We start from the raw sequence: 22,863 nt of genomic DNA, 5'->3' as shown, positions 1-22,863 counted from the left end.
ACCGCCTATTTGTATCTTGGAGTTCAGCCATATATTTTGACAAGTAGATTTTTGAATAGTAATAGGAGTTAAGTTGTTTACATACTTTAATGTTGTCCATGTGTCCATTAATATCCTATTGGTTTTCCTTATTCTAGGCATTTTAATGCTAAGCAGATGACGAAGCCTGATAGGAGACATGAGCTGCCACTCCAACCATAACCAATCTGGAAGCTTCTCCATGAGTTCTGGGAGGACCCAATACATACCTTGGCGCAATATATAGGATTGATGAAACCTATAAAAATTTGGAAAATTTACCCCTCCCTCCTCAATTGGTTTTTGTAAAGTCACTAGAGCAATTCTTACAGCTTTACCCAGCCAAATAAATTTACTAAGAATATTATTTAACTTTTTGTAAAAAGACCCCTGAAAAAAAACTGGTATCATTCCCATTTGATAACAAACCACAGGCAATATCATCATTTTGACAGTTTGAACTCTTCCCCACCAAGATAAATGTAAAGGATTCCATTGCTCACATAACTCTGTTACTTTTTGCAATAAACTTTTTTCATTCATTATAATTGTCTCATCAAGCGTGTTTTTTATCCATATACCTAAGTATTTTATTCCTTCTTCTTTCCAAATAAAAGGTAATGAGTCAAATAATCCTTTTGTGCAATGCACATTTAAAGGAAGAACTTCTGATTTAGTCCAATTTATTTTATATCCTGAAAACTTTCCAAATCTTTCAATCAAAACCAATAAATTTGGAATGGTTGTTTCCGGATTCCTCAAATGAAGTAATATATCATCCGCATATGCAGAAACTTTATATTCTTTATCTTTATGCGGTATACCCTGTATCTCCTCCTCTTGTTGAATAGCTAATAATAAGGGTTCAAGCACTATATCAAAAAGTAAAGGAGACAAAGGACATCCCTGTCTAACTCCCCTTTGCAATTTAAAACAATCAGAAAAATTATTATTGATATATAATCTAGCAACAGGAGAGCTATACAGAGTTTTAATCATTTGTATAAATCCCGAACCAATACCAAACCACTCCATGGCCTGATACATAAATGTCCATTCCACACGATCAAAAGCTTTCTCTGCATCTAGAGACACAGAAAAAGCCGGATCTCCAATTTCTTTTGTTAAATATAACATTTGCAATGCCAATCTGGTGTTATTAGAAGAGTGTCTCTGAGCAACAAACCCTGTTTGATGCATACCAACTATGTGAGGAAGAGCTTTTGCCAAACGTGTAGCCAAAAGTTTGGCTAATAATTTACCATCTACATTTATCAATGAAATAGGCCTGTAATTTGAAACCAACATGGGATCTTTATTTGGCTTCGGCAAAACAATAGTTAATGATTCTGCCATAGTGCCTGATATACAACCTTTCTTTAGTTGATTCTGATATAAATTTAATAAATGAGGTAAAAGAGTATTTTGAAATGCTTTATAAAACTCTACCGTAAAACCATCACCACCTGGAGCGGTCCCTACTCTAAGAGATTTCAATGCTGTTTGTAATTCTTGTAAAGATATTGGATTTTCCAAACTTCTTTTTATATGAACAGGAATCTTCGGACCTTCAATATTATTTAAAAACACTATACCATCTTTTTCTTTATTTAAATAAGACTCAGAAGAATACAGGTTTTTATAATAATTTAAAAACTGTTTTAAAATAGGACCAATCTGAAAATGAGTTTCACCTTTTTCATCTTTTATTGCATTCAATTTCATCTTTCTTTTTTTCACTTTAAGATAATTAGCCAATAATCTTCCCGCCTTATTTGAACTACCATAATACAAAGCTTGCTGACACATAATATTTTTTTTAGCCAAATTAGAAGAAATCTCATTATATTTATATTTTGCTTTTAATAAAGTTTGCAACGTAGAATTCTCCCACTTATTAATCAATTTTAATTCTAAATCTTTTATTTCGTGTTCCAGTTCCGTAAATTGCTTATTTAATTGTTTTTTAGAATAAGCTGAAAATGATATAATTTGCCCTCTCATCGTTGCTTTAAAAGCATCCCATATTATTTCTGTAGATATTTCCTCTGTAATATTATTTTGAAAATATTCATCCATTTTTAATTGAAATTCTTCACAAAATTTTGGATATGCAAGCAATGCATTATTAAATCTCCATACAGGCCTACCATTATCCGGGTCATTAAAATTTAAAGAAATCCACACTCCTCCATGATCTGATAAAATTATTGGTTCTATAGAGGCTTGTGTAACATCTTGTATTAGCCCATCAGAAACAAGAATATAATCAATTCTAGAAAAAGATTTATGAACATGTGAATAAAACGAAAAATCTCGATCATTAAAATGAAGAATTCTCCATATATCTTTTAAATTGCAAGAATTTATAAAATTATCCAACCCTAAAGATTTTAAAATTTTACTAGGTTTTTTATCCAATAAAGGGTCCACAACAGCATTAAAATCTCCTGCTACTATCAAATTATTAGCAGCCAGTGGTAAAATTATTGGTTGTAGAGTTTTAAAATATTCAATTTGATTCGAATTAGGTACGTACACATTAAATAGCGCCACAGTATTATTGCCCAAACTCATGTTCACATGCACCCATCTTCCTAATTTATCTGCTTTCACCATATTAAATCCTGCTGAACATTTTTTATTTATTAAAATTGCTACCCCAGCTTTTTTCCCCACCGCCGGTGCAAAAAAGCAATCTCTCACCCAATTACCAATTAGCTTTTTTGATTCATCTCCATTAAGGTGAGTCTCCTGTATGAAATAGACATCCGCATTTTGTTTTTTTAAATATAGCAATACTTTTTTCCTTTTTATCAGGTGGTTGAGACCATTAACATTTATTGAAAAAATTTTTAAAGTCATTATATCAAATCAAAACAATAATCAATAATATTCTTCACATCAATATTATAACCTCTTTTCCCCTTTTTAAAATTATTATTAGAACCCATCCCCTCCCCTATACCCCTTCCCATATTCTTAATCCCCTCCCCCTCCCATCCCTCCCTTAAATTACTTGCCAACTTTGAAACGCACACCTTGACTAGGCAATAGATAAACTCCTCACAAGCTATATTTATTATTTTAAAACCATTAGCCAGATCATTATCATATTAAAATGAATATCATTTTATCACACAAGACTTCTTTATCAAGGATTACCTCTTTTTTTTTTTTTCCTTTCCCCCATCTCTCATGAACCCTCCCTTCTCTACTCACTCATTTCCATTAAGATATTATTGAAATACATAAATAATCACACCAAATTTTAAAATTACATTCATCCAAACCACATCCATCTTTCATGTCAGATTACATCACATTCCCTCAAGTTAAATATCACTTTTAAATATTATTAAATATATAATGGAAATCTTTTTTCCTAACTTTTCCTATTCAAAAAGTCAATAAATTCCCCAAAACAACAATTTTTATCCCTTTAACATAACCCTCCTAACATTCCATACCCATTTCCACACTAGCATATTTGCTACCCTTTTAATTTCCACTCCATTCACAACATTCTCTTATATCATATGCTTTATATTATAACATCCAAACTTTCCTACATCCTTCGCTTTTACCAAAACTTCTAATTAATTTTTTTTTTTTTTTTTTAATCTCCTCGTATATCCACCATTATTTATATTAAGTTCAGACCAATTTTTATCCCAAACAACAATATTATGACTCTTGTTGCATTAATAGATTTGCAATTTTAAAACTATAGTCCATACATAACAACAAATTTCCTTTTCTTGTAATAAGATGCTATATGTCTCATAAAGTCTCATTTCAAATCTCCTCTTGCTTGCAGATCCATATCAAATTCTATCCTCTCACACTACTGTTTATACATTCTCAGTCTCATCTTTTGATCCACCTTAAATCTCCTTTCCAATTGTTTTGCATAAAGATTTACAATGACCACAATTTCAAACTTGTGGTGCCAATCATAGATCCTTCACATTCTACATATACAAACCCTGTTCCTTTTTTTTTTTTTTTTTTTTTGACCATCGTAGCTCTGTCATTTTTATTTTAAGGTCAGGCCAACTATATACCAGAACCATCTTCAAAAAATCCTCTGCTGCATTTAGAGAATTTCCATTACAATGTCTTATTCCATATATCACAGCTGACTTCCCCTTTTATGCAAATGAAAATTGTAAGGCTTACAAAGTCACAGTCTAACTCTCATCTTGCTTGCAGATCCATTCTATTTAATGTCCTCTTGCTTGTAGTTTATATCTTCTCAATACTATTTAGAACTTATTTCCTTCAATCTGTTTTGCACAATCCTCTATCGTTTCTCAGTCTGTCTGTCCAAACAGCAAGTCAGTACAATCCATCTTATTAACCTCTGTCCTTTAAAAGGTCTGTAATATTGCATCTCTTATACTCTTGCAGGCTACATTCCATTTGCCTCATGACAAGATAGAATGTGGAATGTATTTGAAATCCAACTGCAGCCATGCCTTCAGAATCCTATTAACTCTTTTTTTTTTCTTTTTTCTTCCTTTAACATAGAAATTTCCAAACAAAAATAAACATTTCAACCAAGAACACAAATACTTCCATCCAAGTCTCTATTAAGTAGCCATTGGTGATTCACACTGCTCCAAAAACTCCTTAAGTTTATCTGCAGTATCAAAATTCAAAGTTTTATTTTTATAAGTGACCCGCATAGTTGCCGGGTATATGAGCCCATATCTAGCTCCCAGACTTCTCAGCTGTGGTCTCAGGTCTAATAGCTGCTTTCTCTTTTGTGCCGTTGCTCTGGCAAAGTCAGGCACTATGTAAATCTTTGAATCCTGACACTTTAAGTTTTTATTATCTTTAGCTAATTTAATTATTTCAGCTACCTGTTGATATCTAAGTAGCTTAAAGATCAGTGGACGTGGTCCTTTTTGGCTGTTTGATAATCTCGTTGGGACCCTGTGTGCACGTTCTATTTCCAATGGAAACTTGTTTTGCATCGGGAGCACCTTGGGCAAAAAATTAATCAAAAATCCAATCGGATCCGACTTTTCAATTCCCTCCGGGACCCCAAGCACCCTTAAATTGCTCCTTCGTTCCCTATTGGACAAATCTTCCAGCTCCCTTTTAAGTGCTTCAATTTCCTTACTGTGTTCCATGTGCTTTATACTTTCCTCCTCACATTTTTCCACTCTTTTCTCAATTTGATCCACTTTCAATTCCATTGCTTGCAGTTTATTTGATAAACATACCACCTCTTCTTTCACTTCTTTTATATTTTTAGCGCATTCCAATACTATTTCCTTTACCGCCTGTATTTCCTTCATTATGTCTTTATTTTCTACATCCTCCGGCGGCAACGGAACTGACATCGGTGAAGCCGTATCAAGTTTCGATCGCTTCCCGCTTCCTGAGCTGCTCCCCGCCGCCAAATTTTTGTTTTGCTTTCCCGAAGCCATTATCCACCTCTACCTCACTTTTCAGAGTGAAATTTGAATTTTTTCTGGCTATGATCTCTGTCAAATAGCTTGTCTTCACAGAGCAACTCCACTACCCAGCCATTTAGTTCCGCTCCAAAGCCACGCCCCCAATGAGCCTATATTCTATTATTGTGTTGTCTGCTGGCAATATGAAACTGCAATTATTGAAGACCTGACTATGTTAAATATATTCTTCTTTAACAGCCTGCTAGTCCAGTCCAAATGAATGAGTTATCTCCCCCAACCAGGAGATGGAGAAAAGAAACTGAGAAATCAGTGATGTCATCAGCAGTCCTAGAATTTGTCAGTATTTCTCTGTCTCCACCAGATGGTCCAGTTGAAATGATGCAGCAGGATTCTGAGACAGGCCTCACTACCAAGAGTACAGGTTTGGCCTATGGCCCTGTGGTTGAGTCACTTGGCCTTTAGTGGCTCTCAGGGATTAGTCAGTGAACCTTTCTCTGGTACAGCTAGATGACCCATGACCTCTGAAATCCTGAGCCTCAGTTTATGGATTCCACTTAATGAGGCTTGTTGGTGAGGGCTTTGAGCCTCTATTAATGGAGTAACCCCCTGGATTCGACATGGCACTCAAAATTGAGCGCCAGTAATTGGGCATTGATACAAGAGGTGCACCCAATTAAATTAGTGCCAATAATTAGGTGCTAATTGGCACTAATCAGTACTTTGCTGTCTGTTATTCTATAACAATGTGTGCCCAAATCCCATAGCATGCAACCCAAAAGAGTTCATGGGTTGGTCAGGGGTGTATGCCCAAATTGGACACCAGGAATTTCACCTGGTTTTAGCAGGTTGGTCACAGATTGACACTTAAAGTGGAGTCTAAAGGCTCACTTTTGGACTTCTAAAACCCGAGTTTGTTCACAAGGCCCTGAAGCCTTTGTGAGTCTCTTGGAGTTGATCACAGATGGTGCGAGACCCATGATTGGTCCAGAGCTCCTATGAACATTGTCTTGGAAGTGGGTCTTATGTCTTCATAGTTTGTCTGTTAGATTCAGGTTGAATGCCTATTTAGGACTTCTGGTTGTTGAAAACTCTGGCTTCCAGAGTAGGTTCCTGTTAGAAGTAAAGGATCCACAATAGGCTGTCTCGACACGTCACCAGGATGTAGCCTCCTCTTCTATTGTTTGTTTGCAGCTACTGGTTGTGGAAATTTTGGCCCATTTCACGGGCATGTGTTATATACCTGGTATGGATTCTTATTACTTTTCTACCTGGCAGTTCATAACTGGGTTCTATTGATGCACAGAGATTCTAACCTAGTCCCCTAAGGAAGTCTAATGATTCCAGGTAACTCACTCAGATCTCCCTGAGATTGAGGTTTTTCTCTTCATGATGCTAAGCTTGTTCCTGGTGCTTGTCTCAGTTTTCACCCACCTCTGGTCACCTGGCCTAGGTTGTAACCACAGGTTCTAAGCTGAGCTCTCCTATAGTACCTAAGCATTTCATAGATGGATCCAAAATTGGCTGGCGGATAGGAAGCAGAGGGTAGTAGTAAAAGGACACTACTCTGACTGGAAAGGGGTCACGAGTGGTGTCCCGCAGGGGTTAGTGCTGGGACCACTGCTGTTCAATATATTCATTAACGATCTGGAAACGGGCACGAAGTGCGAAGTTATCAAGTTCGCGGACGATACAAAACTCTCCAACAGAGTCAAAACTGTTGAGGAATGCAAAGAACTGCAGAGCGACCTGAACAAACTGTGTGAGTGGGCAAAAAGATGGCAGATGAGCTTCAATGTGGAGAAATGTAAGGTCTTGCACATGGGGAAAGGGAACCCCATGTACAGCTATACAATGGGAGGAAGGGTGATGGGGAAAGGCACCCTAGAAAAAGACCTAGGGGTATTGGTGGATACAACAATGAAGCCAGCGGCGCAATGTGCAGTGGCCTCAAAGAAAGCAAACAGAATGCTGGGCATTATCAGAAAAGGTATCACTACCAGAACGAAGGAGGTTATCCTGCCATTGTATCGAGCAATGGTGCGACCACATCTGGAATACTGTGTCCAATACTGGTCACCGTACCTTAAGAAAGACATGGCGATACTTGAGAGGGTCCAGAGGAGAGCAACTAGGATGATAAAAGGAATGGAGAACCTTTCATATGCCGAAAGGTTAGACAAACTGGGGCTCTTTACCCTGGAAAAGCGGAGACTGAGAGGAGACATGATACAGACGTATAAAATCATGAAAGGCATAGAGAGAGTGGAGAGGGACAGATTCTTCAGACTAGCGGGGACAACAAAAACAAGAGGTCATTCAGAAAAACTGAGAGGGGACAGATTCAAAACGAATGCAAGGAAGTTTTTCTTCACTCAGAGGGTGGTGGACGCCTGGAACACACTTCCAAAGGAGGTAATAGGACAGAGTACAATACTGGGTTTCAAAAAGGGACTGGATGACCTCCTGGAAGCGAAGGGGATTGCAGGGTATAGATAGAAGGTTACTCTACAGGATATAAGCGAAAAGCGTATGTGAGTTTTAGGGTAGGGGCACTATCAGGTCCTGGACCTGAGGGGCCGCCGCGTGAGCGGACTGCCGGGCACGATGGACCTCCGGTCTGACCCGACAGAGGCAGTTCTTATGTTCTTATGGAGGATATTCAGTGGGAAGGACCCCTGAAAATAAATAGGTATCATACTCATTTGATAACAAACTACAGGCAACATCATCATTTTAATAGTTTGAACTCTCCCCCACCAAGAAATATGTAAAGGATTCCATTGCTCGCACAACTCCGTAACTTTTTTTAATATAAATTTTTCATTCTCTTTTACGGTATCTTCAATTGTATTTTTAACTTGAATGCCAAGATATTTAAATCCTTCTTCTTTCCATATGAACGGAAAAGCGTCAATTAATCCTTTTACACAATGAACATTTAAAGGTGTAATTTCAGATTTATTCCAATTAATTTTATAACCTGAAAATTTGCCAAACATATCAATTAATTCCAATAGACAAGATAAGGTAGACTCTGGATTCCTCAAATAAAGTAAAATATCATCCGCATAAGCCGAAATTTTATATTCCATATCAGAATATGGAATACCCTGTATCCCCCTTGCTTGCTGTATTGCTAACAATAAGGGTTCTAATACAACATCAAATAACAAAGGAGATAAAGGACAGCCTTGTCTAACTCCCCTCTGCAATTGAAAACCATCAGATATCATATTATTAATATTTAATCTTGCAATCGGGAAGCTATACAAAGTTTTTACCATTTGTATAAATCCAGAACCTATACCAAACCATTCTAAAGCCTGATACATAAAATTCCATTCTACCCTATCAAACGCTTTTTCTGCATCCAAGGAAACTGTAAAAGCCGGTTCATCCATTTTTTTTGATAAATTTAACATATGAAACAATAATCTAGAGTTATTAGAGGAATGTCTTTTAGCAACGAAACCCGTCTGATGCATGTCTATAATATGTGGGAGAGCTTTGGCTAATCTCAAAGCCAAAATTTTCGCCAAAAGTTTATTATCCACATTTATTAAAGATATAGGCCTGTAGTTTGAAACCAAAGTGGGATCTTTATTTGGCTTAGGCAAAACAATTATTATTGATTCAGCCATAGTACCTTTAATATTACCTTTTATAAGTTGTGTCTGATATAAATTTAGTAAATATGGGGATAGGACATTTTGAAATGTTTTATAAAATTCTACTGTATAACCATCACCACCTGTAGCGGATCCAACTCTAAAAGATCTCAATGCTGTTTCTAATTCTTTTAATGATATAGGTTCGTCTAAACTCCGTTTTATATGATCAGGAATCTTAGGTCCATTAATAGAATCTAAAAAATTTTTTCCATCTTTTTGTCTCTCCAAATAAGGCTCGGAAGAATACAGGTCCTTATAAAATTTTAGAAATTGTTTTAAAATTATATTTGTTTGATTTGTTATTATACCATTATCATCTTTTATCCCATTTATATTAGTTCTTCTTTTTTTTGCTTTAAGATAATTTGCCAATAATCTTCCCGCCTTATTAGAATTTCCATAATACACTGCTTGCTTGGAAAACAAATCTCTTCTTATCATTTTTGAAGTTAATTCATTATATTTACCTTTTGCTTTCAAAAGAGCTTGCAAAACCTCATGTTCCCATTTACTTACCAATTTAGCTTCTAATATTTTAATTTCTTTTTCTAATTCTATATATTGCATTTTAATCTGTTTCCTAACAAAAGCTGAATATGATATAATATTACCCCTCATAGTTGCTTTAAATGCATCCCATACATTCTCAATAGATGTATCCTCCACTAAATTTATTTGAAAGAAATCATTAATTTGTGTTTTAAAATTTTCCAAAAATTTGTCATCCACAAGCAATGCATTATCAAATCTCCAAAGAGGTCTACCATTCTCCAATTGATCCAATTGTAATTCTATCCATACTCCCGCATGATCCGAAATAATAATAGGATCTATGGAAGCTTTAATCACCTGTTGCACCTTATTTGTTGAAACAAAAATATAATCTATTCTTGAAAATGATTTATGAACCTGTGAACAAAATGAAAATTCCTGATCATTAAAATGAAGAATACGCCATATATCCTTCAAATCACATGATTGAGCCAAATTATCTAAACCTAAAGATTTTATGCTTTTACCTGGTTTTTTATCCAATAATGGATCCATTACAGCATTAAAATCTCCAGCCACCACTAAATTAGAAGCAGCCAGTGGTAACAACATATTCTGTAACTTTTTAAAAAATTCTGATTGATTCGAATTAGGGGCATATATATTAAACAACGTCAGGGCATTATTTCCCATACTTATATCAATATGTATCCATCTTCCATGTGGATCTGAATTTATTACCTTAAAATTGGCCATACATTTTTTATTTATAAGAATTGCTACCCCTGCTTTTTTACCTACTGCTGGAGCAAAAAAACATTCCTTTACCCATCCATCCTTTAGTTTTTTTGATTCCTTTATATTCAGATGAGTCTCCTGCAAACAATAAACATCCGCGTTTTGCTTTTTTAAAAATGCTAATACCTTTTTCCTTTTGATTACATGATTCAGGCCATTGACATTAATAGAATATATCTTAAAAGACATTATATATTTTAAAACTTATCATAATAATCTTTTTCCTTTCTTCCTTCATATTTAAAATCCAAAAAATTTTCTCTATGACACACATTTTTACCCCTGAAGTATCCAATCCCTTATTAACCTTTTCCTTAATCATTCTAGTAAATCCCATCTTTTTCCCACCCAATATAATGACTGCTTAAGGACACACATTGGAACAGCAACCCGAACATCCCCCTCCCTTCTAGGCAACCAATATTTAATTAATATCCCCTTTATCATTTCTTAAAATAAATTCATTAATCTTTCACAGTGTATCTTAGTATTTCTCCTTTTAAACATAAAATCTTTTTTTTTACCATTTTTGAAATAATTATATTTTCTATCTATCTATATTAACCTTTGATAACTTTAATCATATTTTACTCCTAACATTTCATTAATGTATCTTTATCCACTCATCAATCTTTAATTTATATTTCCCCAATATTTTAGTTTATATCATAAAATTCTATCATAAACATATATTTAATATAGTAATGTTATTTTTCCTATATCTTGTACATTCTATTCCATCAATTCTTATCATCCTTTTAATATCTAAAAACAAATATACATATCTTCATATATTACTTTAAAAGTTTTTAATATATTTTTTTTCCTTTTTGCATTCTTTTTTTTCCCAATTTTTATTTTTATCTGGTGCATTCTTCTTTTTTTTTTTTTTTCCTGCTTTTATTTTTTATTCAAGTTTTTATTTCTTTCTGATCACTCTTTACTCCAGCCATCCATATTTTACTCTTCTAATTTTAGTCTCTTGAGTTTCCAGTCTGTCTTTCTTATCTATTTCTTCTTTTATATTTTTTATTGTCTTTTTCTTTAGTTCATTTTATTTCCTGTTCTTTATTTCATATTCTTCTTTCTTTTTTTCCACAATGTCATCAAAACCAGTCTTGTTATTTTATGATCATTTCAACATCCATTATGTTAAAATGACATAGGTTCTGATTTTGAAAGAAAGGTTTTTAGCTTTTCTGGATCTTCAAAATACAAAGATTTATCTCCAGAAGATACCCTCATTTTTGCTGGGTAATATAATCCGTATTTATATCCTTTTTCTTTTAGTTGAGGTCTCAAGTCTAAGAATCTCTTTCTTTTATTTGCTGTGTTTTTAGCAAAATCCGGCAAAAACCATATTTTGGATCCTTTGTAATTTAAATTTTTGTCTTTCTTGGCAGCATTTAAGATTTCTATTGCTTGCTGGTATCTTAGCATTTTAAATATTAATGGTCTTGGTCTGCCTTGATTTTCCATATTTTTTACTGGGATCCTGTGCGCTCTTTCTATTTCTAATGGTTGTTTAAAATCCAATTGTAGTATTTTGGGAATTAGATTTTCTAAAAATTGTATGGCATTCTTCCCTTCCAAATTTTCCTGCATTCCAAAAAGTTTTATATTCTTTCTTCTTCCTCGGTTTTCATAATCTTCCAGCTGATTTTTTAATTGAATCAGTTCCAAACTGTCATTTTTACATCTATTTCCTTCACATTCTAAAGCCTCCATTTTAGTTTCTAAGTCAGTTGTTCTTTTATTATTTATTTCCATCTGTCTATGAATATTTAGTATTTCTTCCTTCATTTCGGCCATATTACTCACTGTTTCTTTAAGCATTTGTTTAATTTGTCTCAGTTCCTCCATAAGTTCTCTAAAGATGCTGCATACTGTGGTACTAAGCTGTAATGTGGTTCCGTAACTTTGGATCCTAAAGCTGTGTAGATGTTGCATATCTGACTTTGCAATAGTATACTGGCAAATTCCAGGAGCTGTATCACATTGTATACTACTGATGATAGCACTGATTTTGCATTTCCTACCCCTCTCTCTTTCCCTTCCCCTTACAACCCCTCTTACATTCCCTCCCCAACACCCCCCTTTCTTCTCTAACATTCCCCTCATGCATTTGTAATTCACTGAATGTCCAGCCTTCTTTCGATGTGAGCCGCCTAAAAGTTGTCTGACTATGGCGGTATAGAAAAATTAAGTTATTATTATTATTATTATTTTCTCTGCCTCCATCTTCTGGTTGGGGGGTGATTAACACAATCACCTGGACTGGTCTAACTGAACTCATGAAATGGAAATTTAGCAGATAAGAACCAATTTCAACTTCAATCCATTTGCTAATGTTACTTTTAATAGTAGCAGATAAAGGAATTTAAAATGGAGAAAAGACACAAAGCAATATAAATTTCTGAAAGCTATGTAGTTAAACTGCATATATGATTCTCATTTTTGAAATTACCTTAAAACTTTTATGCTTTTGTGTGAATGACAGGTGCTGCTGTCCTGCTCCCATGTATTCCACAAAGTAAGTACATTTACACTTTATTTATAAGATGACTTTCACAAAGCTAATTGTACCTAATTACATCTAGTTGTTTGTTTTGTGCTAGCAAGTTATTGCAGCTAGACAGTTATTCATGTATTGTGATCTGCCTTGAACAGACGTATAGTTCAAAAAGACAAAATACATGTTTTTGTATTAATTTTTGTAACTAACCACAAAAGCTGTTCCTATGAGCGTAGGGAGCAGCACAGAGCATTCAGTGCACTAGCCTGCGCTGCGCTAAAAACCGCTTCCGCAGTTTTGTTAAAGGGGAGGTAAATTATTTAAAGGTTGCGTTTTATGTAGTTGTTAACACTAAGGTATAGTTTTAAGGATTCAAAATACTATATAGTATTGATAGCATTAATTTTAAATTGTTGTAATTAAGCTATTATTGTAATCCACCCTGAATAGGCCACATTTCTTATAAAGGTGGAATATAAATTTTCAGTTCAATTGCCAAAATAATAGACATTTTTATCTCTAAGGCTTGTCTTCAAGCATTTGAAAAGTTCACCGGCAAAAAGATCTGTCCCATGTGTAGGAAGATGCAATATCAAACCAGAGTGATTTATGATGGGGCACGTCTGTTCAAGACAAAATGTGCAACTAGGTAAGGAATCTTTTATTGGATTTCAATTTAGCTCATGTCTTTTCAATAGAAGCCATTTTCTAATGAATAATTTGTATATGAAAATAACATAATATATATATATTTTTGTTAAACTGTAGTTATGTTGAAGGGTTTCTAATCAATTTAGAAATATTATAATCAAAAGGGCCAATTTATTAAGCTACATAAGCAGTATAATATATTTGATCTTCTGTTTTATTTGGATTTATTTTGACTTTATTACTTTGATTTGGGGCCTCCATTCTCATTTTTACATCGTTAAATTTAAATTACTAACTCTCCAGTTTGACCGGCACTTGGCGTTCTGGTGGAGAACAGCCAGTACCAAAGTGGAGGTGGCAGTCAGAGGAGGTGGCCTGCAAAGGGTTCAGCTGGAAATTGGACGAGAGGTGCAATTGGTTCTCCAGGTGCTTTCAACAGTGGCAGTAATACACTTCCCTCTTCCGACATTATTGATTCAGGGCTTGTGTGCTGCTTTTTACCCACGATTGAGATCGAGAGCCAGCTGGGAGGAGTGAGACGCTTCATATTGGGGAGGTGGCCTGCGATGACATCCGGAGTGCTGATGAGGATATGCTGATTGTTTAGTGCACCAAGGACTGTGTGCCGACTTTGCTTATGTGATCCGCTGCTTGATCATGCCATCTGGAATGACGGTTTGTTGGGGCATGTGTGGCTTGTCATTAGGGATCCTTCTGTGACCTGTCTGTTATTCCAGATATCCTTGGCATAATGGATTTGGCTGTTGGGGCGCTCCTGCCTCTTTTACCTTAACCATTGTGTCCTGCCGTTGCCTTACATAGGAACATAAGATAAGAACATAAGAAGTTGCCCCCGCTGAGTCAGACCAGAGGTCCATCTTGCTCAGCAGTGCGCTCCTGCGGCGGCCCATCAGGCCCAGTGCCTGAACACTAGTTCCTGATTAATTTTGTAACTTACCTCTAATCCCATCCCTATAATCTACCTCTACTCTTATCTGTACCCCTTAATCCCTTTGTCTTCCAAGTACCTATCCAAAGCTTCTTTGAACCCCTGTAGCGTGCTCCTGTTTATCACATCCTCTGGTAGTGCGTTCCATGTATCCACCACCCTCTGTGTGAAAAAGAACTTCCTGGTGTTTGTTCTAAACCTCTCCCCTTTCAATTTCTCTGAGTGCCCCCTTGTACTTATTGATCCCCTTAATTTGAAAAATCTGTCCCTGTCTATTTTTTCTATGCCCTTCATGATCTTGAAGGTTTCTATCATGTCTCCTCTAAGTCTCCGCTTTTCCAGGGAGAAAAGCCCTAGCTTTTTCAGTCTGTCAGTATATGAGAGGTCCTCCATGCCCTTTATTAGCTTAGTTGCTCTTCTTTGGACTCTCTCAAGTACCTCCATGTCCTTTTTGAGGTCCGGCGACCAGAACTGAACACAGTACTCCAGGTGCGGGCGCACCATGGCACGATACAGTGGCAGGATGACTTCCTTTGTCCTGGTCGTGATACCCTTCTTAATGATACCCAACATTCTGTTTGCTTTCCTTGAGGCCGTGGCCTCATTTGCCACTTTTTGGCCCATTTTTCCAGTGTTGTTAGATCTTTTTGGAGATCTTCGCAGTCCTCCATGTTATTGACCTTGCGATATAGTTTGGTGTCATCCGCAAATTTAATAACCTCACATTTTGTTCCTGCCTCCAGGTCGTTAATGAATATATTGAATAGGAGCGGTCCCAGCACCAACCCCTGTGGAACTCCGCTCGTGACCCATTGCCAGTCTGAGTAATGTCCCTTTACTCCAACCCTCTGTTTCCTGTCCGCCAGCCAGTTTTTGATCCATCGGTGGACCTCCCCTTGCACCCCATGGTTCCATAGCTTCCTTAGTAGTCTTTCGTGTGGCACCTTGTCGAAGGCTTTTTGGAAGTCAAGGTAAATGATATCTATGGATTCCCCTTTATCCACCTGGCTGGTTACCCCCTCAAAGAAGTATAATAAGTTCGTGAGGCATGACCTGCCCTTGCAGAAGCCATGCTGCTTGACTTTAGCTGCCCATAGTTGTCGATGTGTTCCCAGATGCTGTCTTTAATCAGTGCTTCCATCATCTTTCCCGGGACCGAGGTCAAGCTCACCGGCCTGTAGTTTCCTGGGTCTCCCCTTGAGCCTTTCTTGAAGATGGGTGTGACATTTGCTATTTTCCAGTCTTCCGGAATCTCTCCAGTTTTTAGGGATGGGTTGCATATTTGTCGAAGTGGCTCAGCTATTTCGTTCCTTAGTTCTTTGAGTACCCTTGGGTGAATGCCATCCGGACCTGGCGATTTGTCGCTCTTTAGCCTGTCTATCTGCTTGAGGACATCCACCTTGCTCACCTCTAGCTGGACCAGATTTTCATCCTGCTCTCCTTTTACGATCTCCTCGGGCTCCGGAATGTTGGTTGTGTCCTCCGTCCGAGCCTTTATTTAATTGGACTTTTGTTTTACTTCATGTTGCTAATTTGCTTAAATTTTCTTTATTTTTAAAGTTGTTGGGTTTTTTTTGTTTCCACTTGTAATTGATTACTTGTTAGGATATGTATATATCTTGTATCTTTCTCTATCTCTACCTTTCCTATCTGAATATGTTCAATGGAGTTTTCTTTTTAAGTTCAAATCTTTTTATTGAAAATTAGAAGAAGAACAGGAACTATTCAAAATGGAGTTTCCTATTTGAATATGTTCTATGGAGTTCCTTTCTGTTTTTAACTGTTACATTGTAAACCACTTAGGTCAGTAAAATGCGAGAGTGGTATATCAAATTCTGAATAAACATAATGCATCACTGAAAGGCCCACCCGGTCATCTGGTCTTGAAGCGCTTGAGCTCTCATGGGTGGCAGGAAGACTGCTGCATGTTGTGTCTTGAAGATTGCTCCTATGAATTGCAGTGTCTGAGACGGCGTGAGGTGAGACTTTGGAAAGTTGAGCAGAAACCCCAAGCTCAGAAGAAGGTTTACGATCTGACTCGATGCTTGGCAGGTGAGGCTGGGCATTGAAGTGGAAATAAGCCAATCATCTAGATAAGGGAAGATTGACAGCCCCTGTTTGCGAAGATGTGCTACTACGGGGATAATACATTTCGTGAAGACCCTTGGAACTGACGATAGGCCAAAAGGAAGTACTTTGTATTGATAGTGGCGGTTCAGAAAGACAAAGTGGAAATATTTCCTGTGGGATTGGTGAATGGAAATATGAAGATATGCAACCTGAAGGTCTATGGATGTAAGCCAAGCTTCGTCTTGTAGCAATGGGGTGATGGATGATACTGTGAGCATACAGAACTTCTCCCTCAAAATGTACTTGTTCAGATTCCGGAGATCTAAAATAGGACAAACTCCACCTGTTTTTTGGAGGGATAAGGAAATACCTGGAGTAAAATCCTTGACCCCACTGAAGCTCTGGAACCGGTTCCACTGCTTGGATGTTGAGCAGCCGAGACAATTCCTGCTGTAATGGAAGAAGGTGAGCCGGTTGATGCGATGGTGGGCACCATGGAGGAGATGTTTGGAAACGTATCCGGTATCCATTCTGTATAATGCGAAGAACCCAAGTATCTATGGTAATGTACTGCCAAGCACTGAGGAAGAACCGTAACCGGCCTCCCACTGGGATAGATGGAAGTGGAAGGTTGTCAAAACGATTGTTGGGGTTTCTGGTCAGCAGGTTGAGAAGGCTTCTGTGAGCTTTGGTCCCTTGGCGCCCTGGCTGAATATCGTTGTTTAAATGGTTGAAATTGTTTCTGTGGATAGTAAGGATACTGCCTGACAAGGAATATGGTTTCTTGGTATTGTAATTCCTCTGCATGTGGTAAGACTGCTGTTTCTTGAATGGTTGCTTGGAGTGATGAGCAGTGTCTTCCTCCAGGGCATATAGAGTGGTGCAATCTTCTTTAAGGCTCTCAATGAGGTCTTTGACCTTATCCTCAAACAAGCTGTCCCCCAGGCAAGGGGCATCCACTACCTTAGCATGTACATCAATTCCCAATTTAGAACATTGCAACCAGGCCAGCCTCCTGGTGCAAATGCCCTTAGCTGCTCCCCTCATAGCTGTATCGAATGCATCATCTGCTGCTCGGAGCATTCTTAGAAGTTGGCCAAAATTGAATTGAATGCCTCCTGAGTGGGCACCAGAAAGGTTTCAACCAGTTTTCTCATGTCCTCCATATTGGCGTACAGGTATTGTGTATAGAAAAATTGATGAATTGTAATTTTTCCAGCAAGCATGGAGTTCTGATATGACCTCTTCCCCCTGCCCTCCATGATCCTCTTATCTCGTACTGGGGGAGTTAAAGCGAAATCCTTAGGGGATTTGTACTTTGGTAAAGCTGAGCAGATCACTAATGACTGATGTTGCAATTGTGATTTACCAAATCCCGCCACATCCTGTTCCTTGTATTTGTGCTCCAGATTACGCTTGGTCACCCTTGATGTGTATGGAGTGCTCCATATGGACTTCTGAGTCTCCGCCAAGTCCTCATGAAGTGATAATGACACTACCTCCTTCAGTATGTTGAGATATTTAAGTATTTTAAGTCTTTTCTCTCTGGGATCAGGCTGAGCTGTTGTTTCTAATTGTAGTGTAGTCGCCATCTTAGAGAAGAAATGGGGATATGAAGTGTCCTCTGGAGGCGACGTTCTATCCCGTTCAGACAGTGTAGGTTCCTGAGTAAGAGAAGACAGCAATGGATCTGCTTGAGCATCAGGCGATGGAGAACAGGAGGATGCGTTTGACAAATAGACAGCTGCCTCCATGGAAGATGTAGTGGAGATGGAGTCAGATTGCTGATACTCCAGTGGCTGGGCTAACTGAGAAAGGGAAATGTGCTGGTTCCCTTGTCCCGTGGTTTGGGAGGGGAGGAGAGGCAGAAAGCATTTGCTGCTGCCAAAACTGCTGGAACAGTTATAAAATAGCAGGCTGCATGGTGGTCTGTGCTGTTGATGGAGGAGCTTGATCCATTTCTGGTAGAGGAGCAGGAGAGGAATGAATTGAGCCCCCTGAAACACCCAAGGAGGAGGGCGAACTAGAGGAGGAAATCATGTGTTTAGATTTCCTTCTAGCCTTAATTGGTGGACTGGCTGAGGCCCAGGTCAATGACCTTTTGTAGTCAGATGGCTGCTGTGCTCTGCCCTGCTGGCCTGGGTAGGTGGAGGCCAGTGCTGCAGGCTCCCAGTTTGAGTGGGAAGCTCTGTCCTGACAGCTCAAACTTTTTAGTGCTGAAGATAGGACCGAAGGTGGAGGCACAGGCACACATGGAGCCATTGTGGATGGCCCCGACGCTGTGGAGAGCGCTCTTGCTTGTGACGTCATCGGCACCGACGCTGCACACGCAGAAGATGCTGCTTTCCGTGCTGGCTTTTTCAGTACAAGCTTCAGCACCTTCCAAACCGCCCCTAGTGGTTCACCTGCCCCTTGCTGACAGGCGAAGGGGAGAACCGAAGCAATCTTGGGGAGCTGAGTAAGTTCCTTGAGTTTTAGCGCTCTGATTTTTAAGGACCGCTTATTTAATTGTGCACAGTATGGGCAAGTGTGGGTCACATGTTGGGGCCCGAGACATCTGATTCAGGCAGAATGCTAATCTGTGACAAACATCTTCTGGGCACAGTCGGAACAGCGCTTAAAACCAGGTTTTATTTTATCGGGCATTCTGAAAAGTAGTGGCGCAAAGTCAAATTCTTTAAATAACACAATTGTTATAATGAGGTTGTTTTGGATGAATTAAAAGTTGTAGCAAATTTCATTGTAAGGCTGACACGAACGACTACTGTCACACTCGATCGCGGAAACTTTTAAAACTAGAGGGTGACAGTTGGGGACTTGTATTATATGTGTATACAGTAGATACATTTGGGCGGGAGGGCTGGCACATGCGCAAAGCTTTTAGCTTTGCAGCTTATAGCCTACCGGGTCAGCTCTGTCACAGCTCTGTCACCAACTTGTATGGCTGGAAGATTTCTGTCCAGGGAGAACCAAGGCTGATGCAAGCAGCAGCTAGATGTATCCGGGAATGGAGAGGAGGAGAGGTACTGATACCTTGGGAGATCCACCCCACCATCCCCCTCTCTTGCCACCCCACTCTATGTAATCACATTTATTCAGAGAAAGCAAGAATATTTACTCTGTTTTGTATCATATTTTTCTTTAATTGTGTAGTTGAATCTAATAAACTTTTTCCTGTAATAGGATTCAAGCTTGCTGGCGTGGATATATTGTCCGTAAATGGTATAAAAATATTAGAAAAACAGTTCCCCCCAAAAACATCAAGTTAAGAAAAATATTCTTTGAGGAAAAGGTATGTTTCATTTGGTTAATAACTGTAATCAAATGTGTCATTTTAAGAAATGCCAAAAGTGGTCAAATCAATGATCTTTGATGGTGACCAGTTTAGGTTGTTTGGGTTGCTTGAATGTATCTGGCAAGTTCCAGTGGGGGGTAGCCATTCCTTTATGTTAACTTCCAGATCCTGGTAAGGGGCAGATTTAGCTGACTAATAAATTTATCCTCCAGAAATCTACTGAAACCTTTTTTTTAAACTTATGCTAATGATCTTGATCACATTCATGGACAACAAATTCCACTGCTTAAATTTGTGTTTGCTGAAAAATATCTTTTTCCAAGGACAAACAGAGCATGGAATTCTTATATGTGGGTGACATCACTGATTGAACCTGGTGGGGATGCTGCCCAGCATTCCAAAATTTCTAGAAGCCATTGCTTTTTAACATATTTATCAAAGATCTAGAGATAGGGTGAGAATGAAATTTGCTGATGACACAAAGTTGTTCAAAGTTGTTAAATCGCAAGAGGATGTTGAAAAATTGCAAGAGGACCTAGTGAGACTGAAAGCCTGGGCATCAAAATGTTTAATGTGAGCAAGCACAAAGTGATGCATATGGGAAAAAGGAACCCAAACTACAGCTACGTGATACAGGGTTCCACATTAGGAGTCACTGCCCATAAAAATGGTCTAGGTGTCATTGTTGAGGATACATTGAAACCCTCAGCTCAATGTGCGGCGGCTAAGAAAGTAAATAGAATGTTAGGAATTATCAGAAAAGGAATGGAAAACAAAGATGAAAATGTTATAATGCCGTTGTATCACTCTATGGTATGGCTGCACCTTGAATACTGTGTACAATTCTGGTTGCAGTATTTCAAAAAAGATGTAGCGGAATTAGAAAAGGTACAGAGAGGGGCGACGAAAATAATAAAAGGGATGGAACGACTTCTTTATGAGGAAAGGCTAAAGTGGCTAGGGCTTTTCAGCTTGGAGAAGAGATGGATCAGAGGTGATATGATAGAGGTCTATAAAATAATAAGTGGACTGGAAAGGGTAGATGTGAATCACTTGTTCATTCTTTCCAAAAATATTAGGATTAGGGGACATGCCATGAAGCTACGAAGTAGTAGATTTAAAACAGACCGGAGAAAATATTTCTTCACATAACATGTAATTAAATTCTAGAATTCATTGCTGGAGAATGTGTGAAATCAGTTAGCTTGGGAGGGTTTAAAAAAGGATAACTTCCTAAAAGAGAAGTCTATAGATCATTATTGAGATGGCTTGGAGAAATCCACTGCTTATTCTTAAGATAAGCAGCATAAAATCTGTATTACTATTTGGGATCTAGCTAGGTACATGGGACCTTTTATCTATCTTGGTTGTGTCTGGGTTTCTGCTTTCCTCATCTCTTCATTCTCATTCTTTCCCATGTCTGCCCTCTTTCTGTGCTCGTTCCATATGGCTTGGCCCTCTTTATCCCCATTCCATCCAGCCTGATTCCCCCCCCCCCCCCCCCCATTTCTCCTTGATCCAGCATTTCTCTTCTGTGTCTCTCAGAGTTACCATTCCATCTGTTTTCCAGCATCACCCTTCTGTGTGCCCACCTCACCTATGTCCCTATCTCACTTCTTTTTCAGAACCTTCATTACGTTCCTGTCCTTATCCTCCCCCTATGTTCACCATCTGTCCTCTCAATGTCCTTATCTTTGCCCCTTTTTTCAGCATTATCTCCCTTCAGCATTGCTCCCTCTCTGTGTCCTTATCACTGCTTCCCTTTTCAGCATTGTCCCATTAACCCTCTATTTCAGCATTCTATCCCCATTAACCCTCTATTTCAGTATTCTTTAGCGTCCCTCCAGACTGCCACAGAAAAGGATGGGTTTTCGCTCCTCTGCCAGCAGGTGAAGATTGAGGCCAGGATTCTCAAAAACCTGCGTTAAAAAGAGATGGTCTGCTAACGCGCAGCCGTTTTGATACCGAATCTAAAAAACTGAGTCATTCTTAAAAATCATGCATGCAAATGAGGTCAACGGACAGCAGTGAAGATTCACTAAATTTGCATGTGCCCATCGCTGGTGATAGCGATGTGCACATGTGCAGAAAAAAAGCTGTCAATGCTGTCAAAAAACAAAAACACAACAGTGGGAGAGATGCCCACACTCCTGCTGTCCTAAAATCTCAGCCGTAAACCCCCCCTGCAGCAGGAGAGATGCACACTCTCTCCTGCTACACTAAAAATCCTACTGTGACCACCCCACCGTGACCCAACTGCCCCCCCTGCAGCAGGAGAAATGCCCACTCTCCTGCTGCACGAAAAATTCTGCTGCAACCAACCCGCAATGACTCGACTGCATCAGGAGAGATACCCACTCTCTCCTGCTGCACTAAAAATCCTGCCGCGACCCAACTGCCCCCCCCACAGCCGGAGAGATGCCCACTCTCCCCCACTTTTAAGTGACCCCTCCCCTGTCTCCGCTGTCCCCCTCCCCCTTACCTCAATATAGATGAGCCGGAGGGATGTGGACACTCTCCTCCCAGCTGCTGCATCATCTAAAATGGGCCTTCCTCTCCCCGATGCATCTTGGGATGCAATGGAGAGGGGCTTGAGGCTCTGATCGGCCCAAGTTGTTTAAGGCCCCTCCCATGGGCATCTCTCATGCTGCAGGGGGGGGGGGTCAAGGCCGGGATTTTAGGGCAGCGGGAGAGTATGTGGGGGGAGGGGTTTGCTGCCGTTCCAGGGGGAGGGGGTTGTGTTCGCCACCACTGCAGGGAAGGGGTGTTGTGTTGCAGTGCAGACACGTCACGCTCTAAATATAGCAGGAAACACCGATTGGTCTATGTGGCTGTTCATCACCAGGCACTCTGTGCATCAGCAGATGACACTGGCAGCTGGAGGGATGCAATAAGCAATGAGGTCAAGGTTACGACACGCACTAGAAATGTCTGCATATCCCCATTAATAGCTATTTTCAAAATAGCTGAGAAGT

General features: G+C 38.8%; 1 protein-coding gene across 1 annotated transcript in view; it reads left to right on the top strand.

The window, feature by feature from the left end:
* RNF32 (ring finger protein 32) overlaps positions 1-22,863 on the top strand; it is an 82,447-nt gene that overhangs the window by 42,757 nt on the left and 16,827 nt on the right. Inside the window, exons 5-7 of the mRNA XM_033931613.1 lie at positions 12,909-12,941; positions 13,448-13,572; positions 19,777-19,885. Of these exons, the coding sequence (XP_033787504.1) occupies positions 12,909-12,941; positions 13,448-13,572; positions 19,777-19,885 (267 nt within the window). The remainder of the gene's footprint in view (positions 1-12,908; positions 12,942-13,447; positions 13,573-19,776; positions 19,886-22,863) is intronic.

The sequence above is a fragment of the Geotrypetes seraphini genome, chromosome 2 (assembly GCF_902459505.1).
Source record: "Geotrypetes seraphini chromosome 2, aGeoSer1.1, whole genome shotgun sequence".
NCBI lineage: Eukaryota > Metazoa > Chordata > Amphibia > Gymnophiona > Dermophiidae > Geotrypetes > Geotrypetes seraphini.
This window is presented reverse-complemented; position numbering and strand designations above follow the sequence as displayed.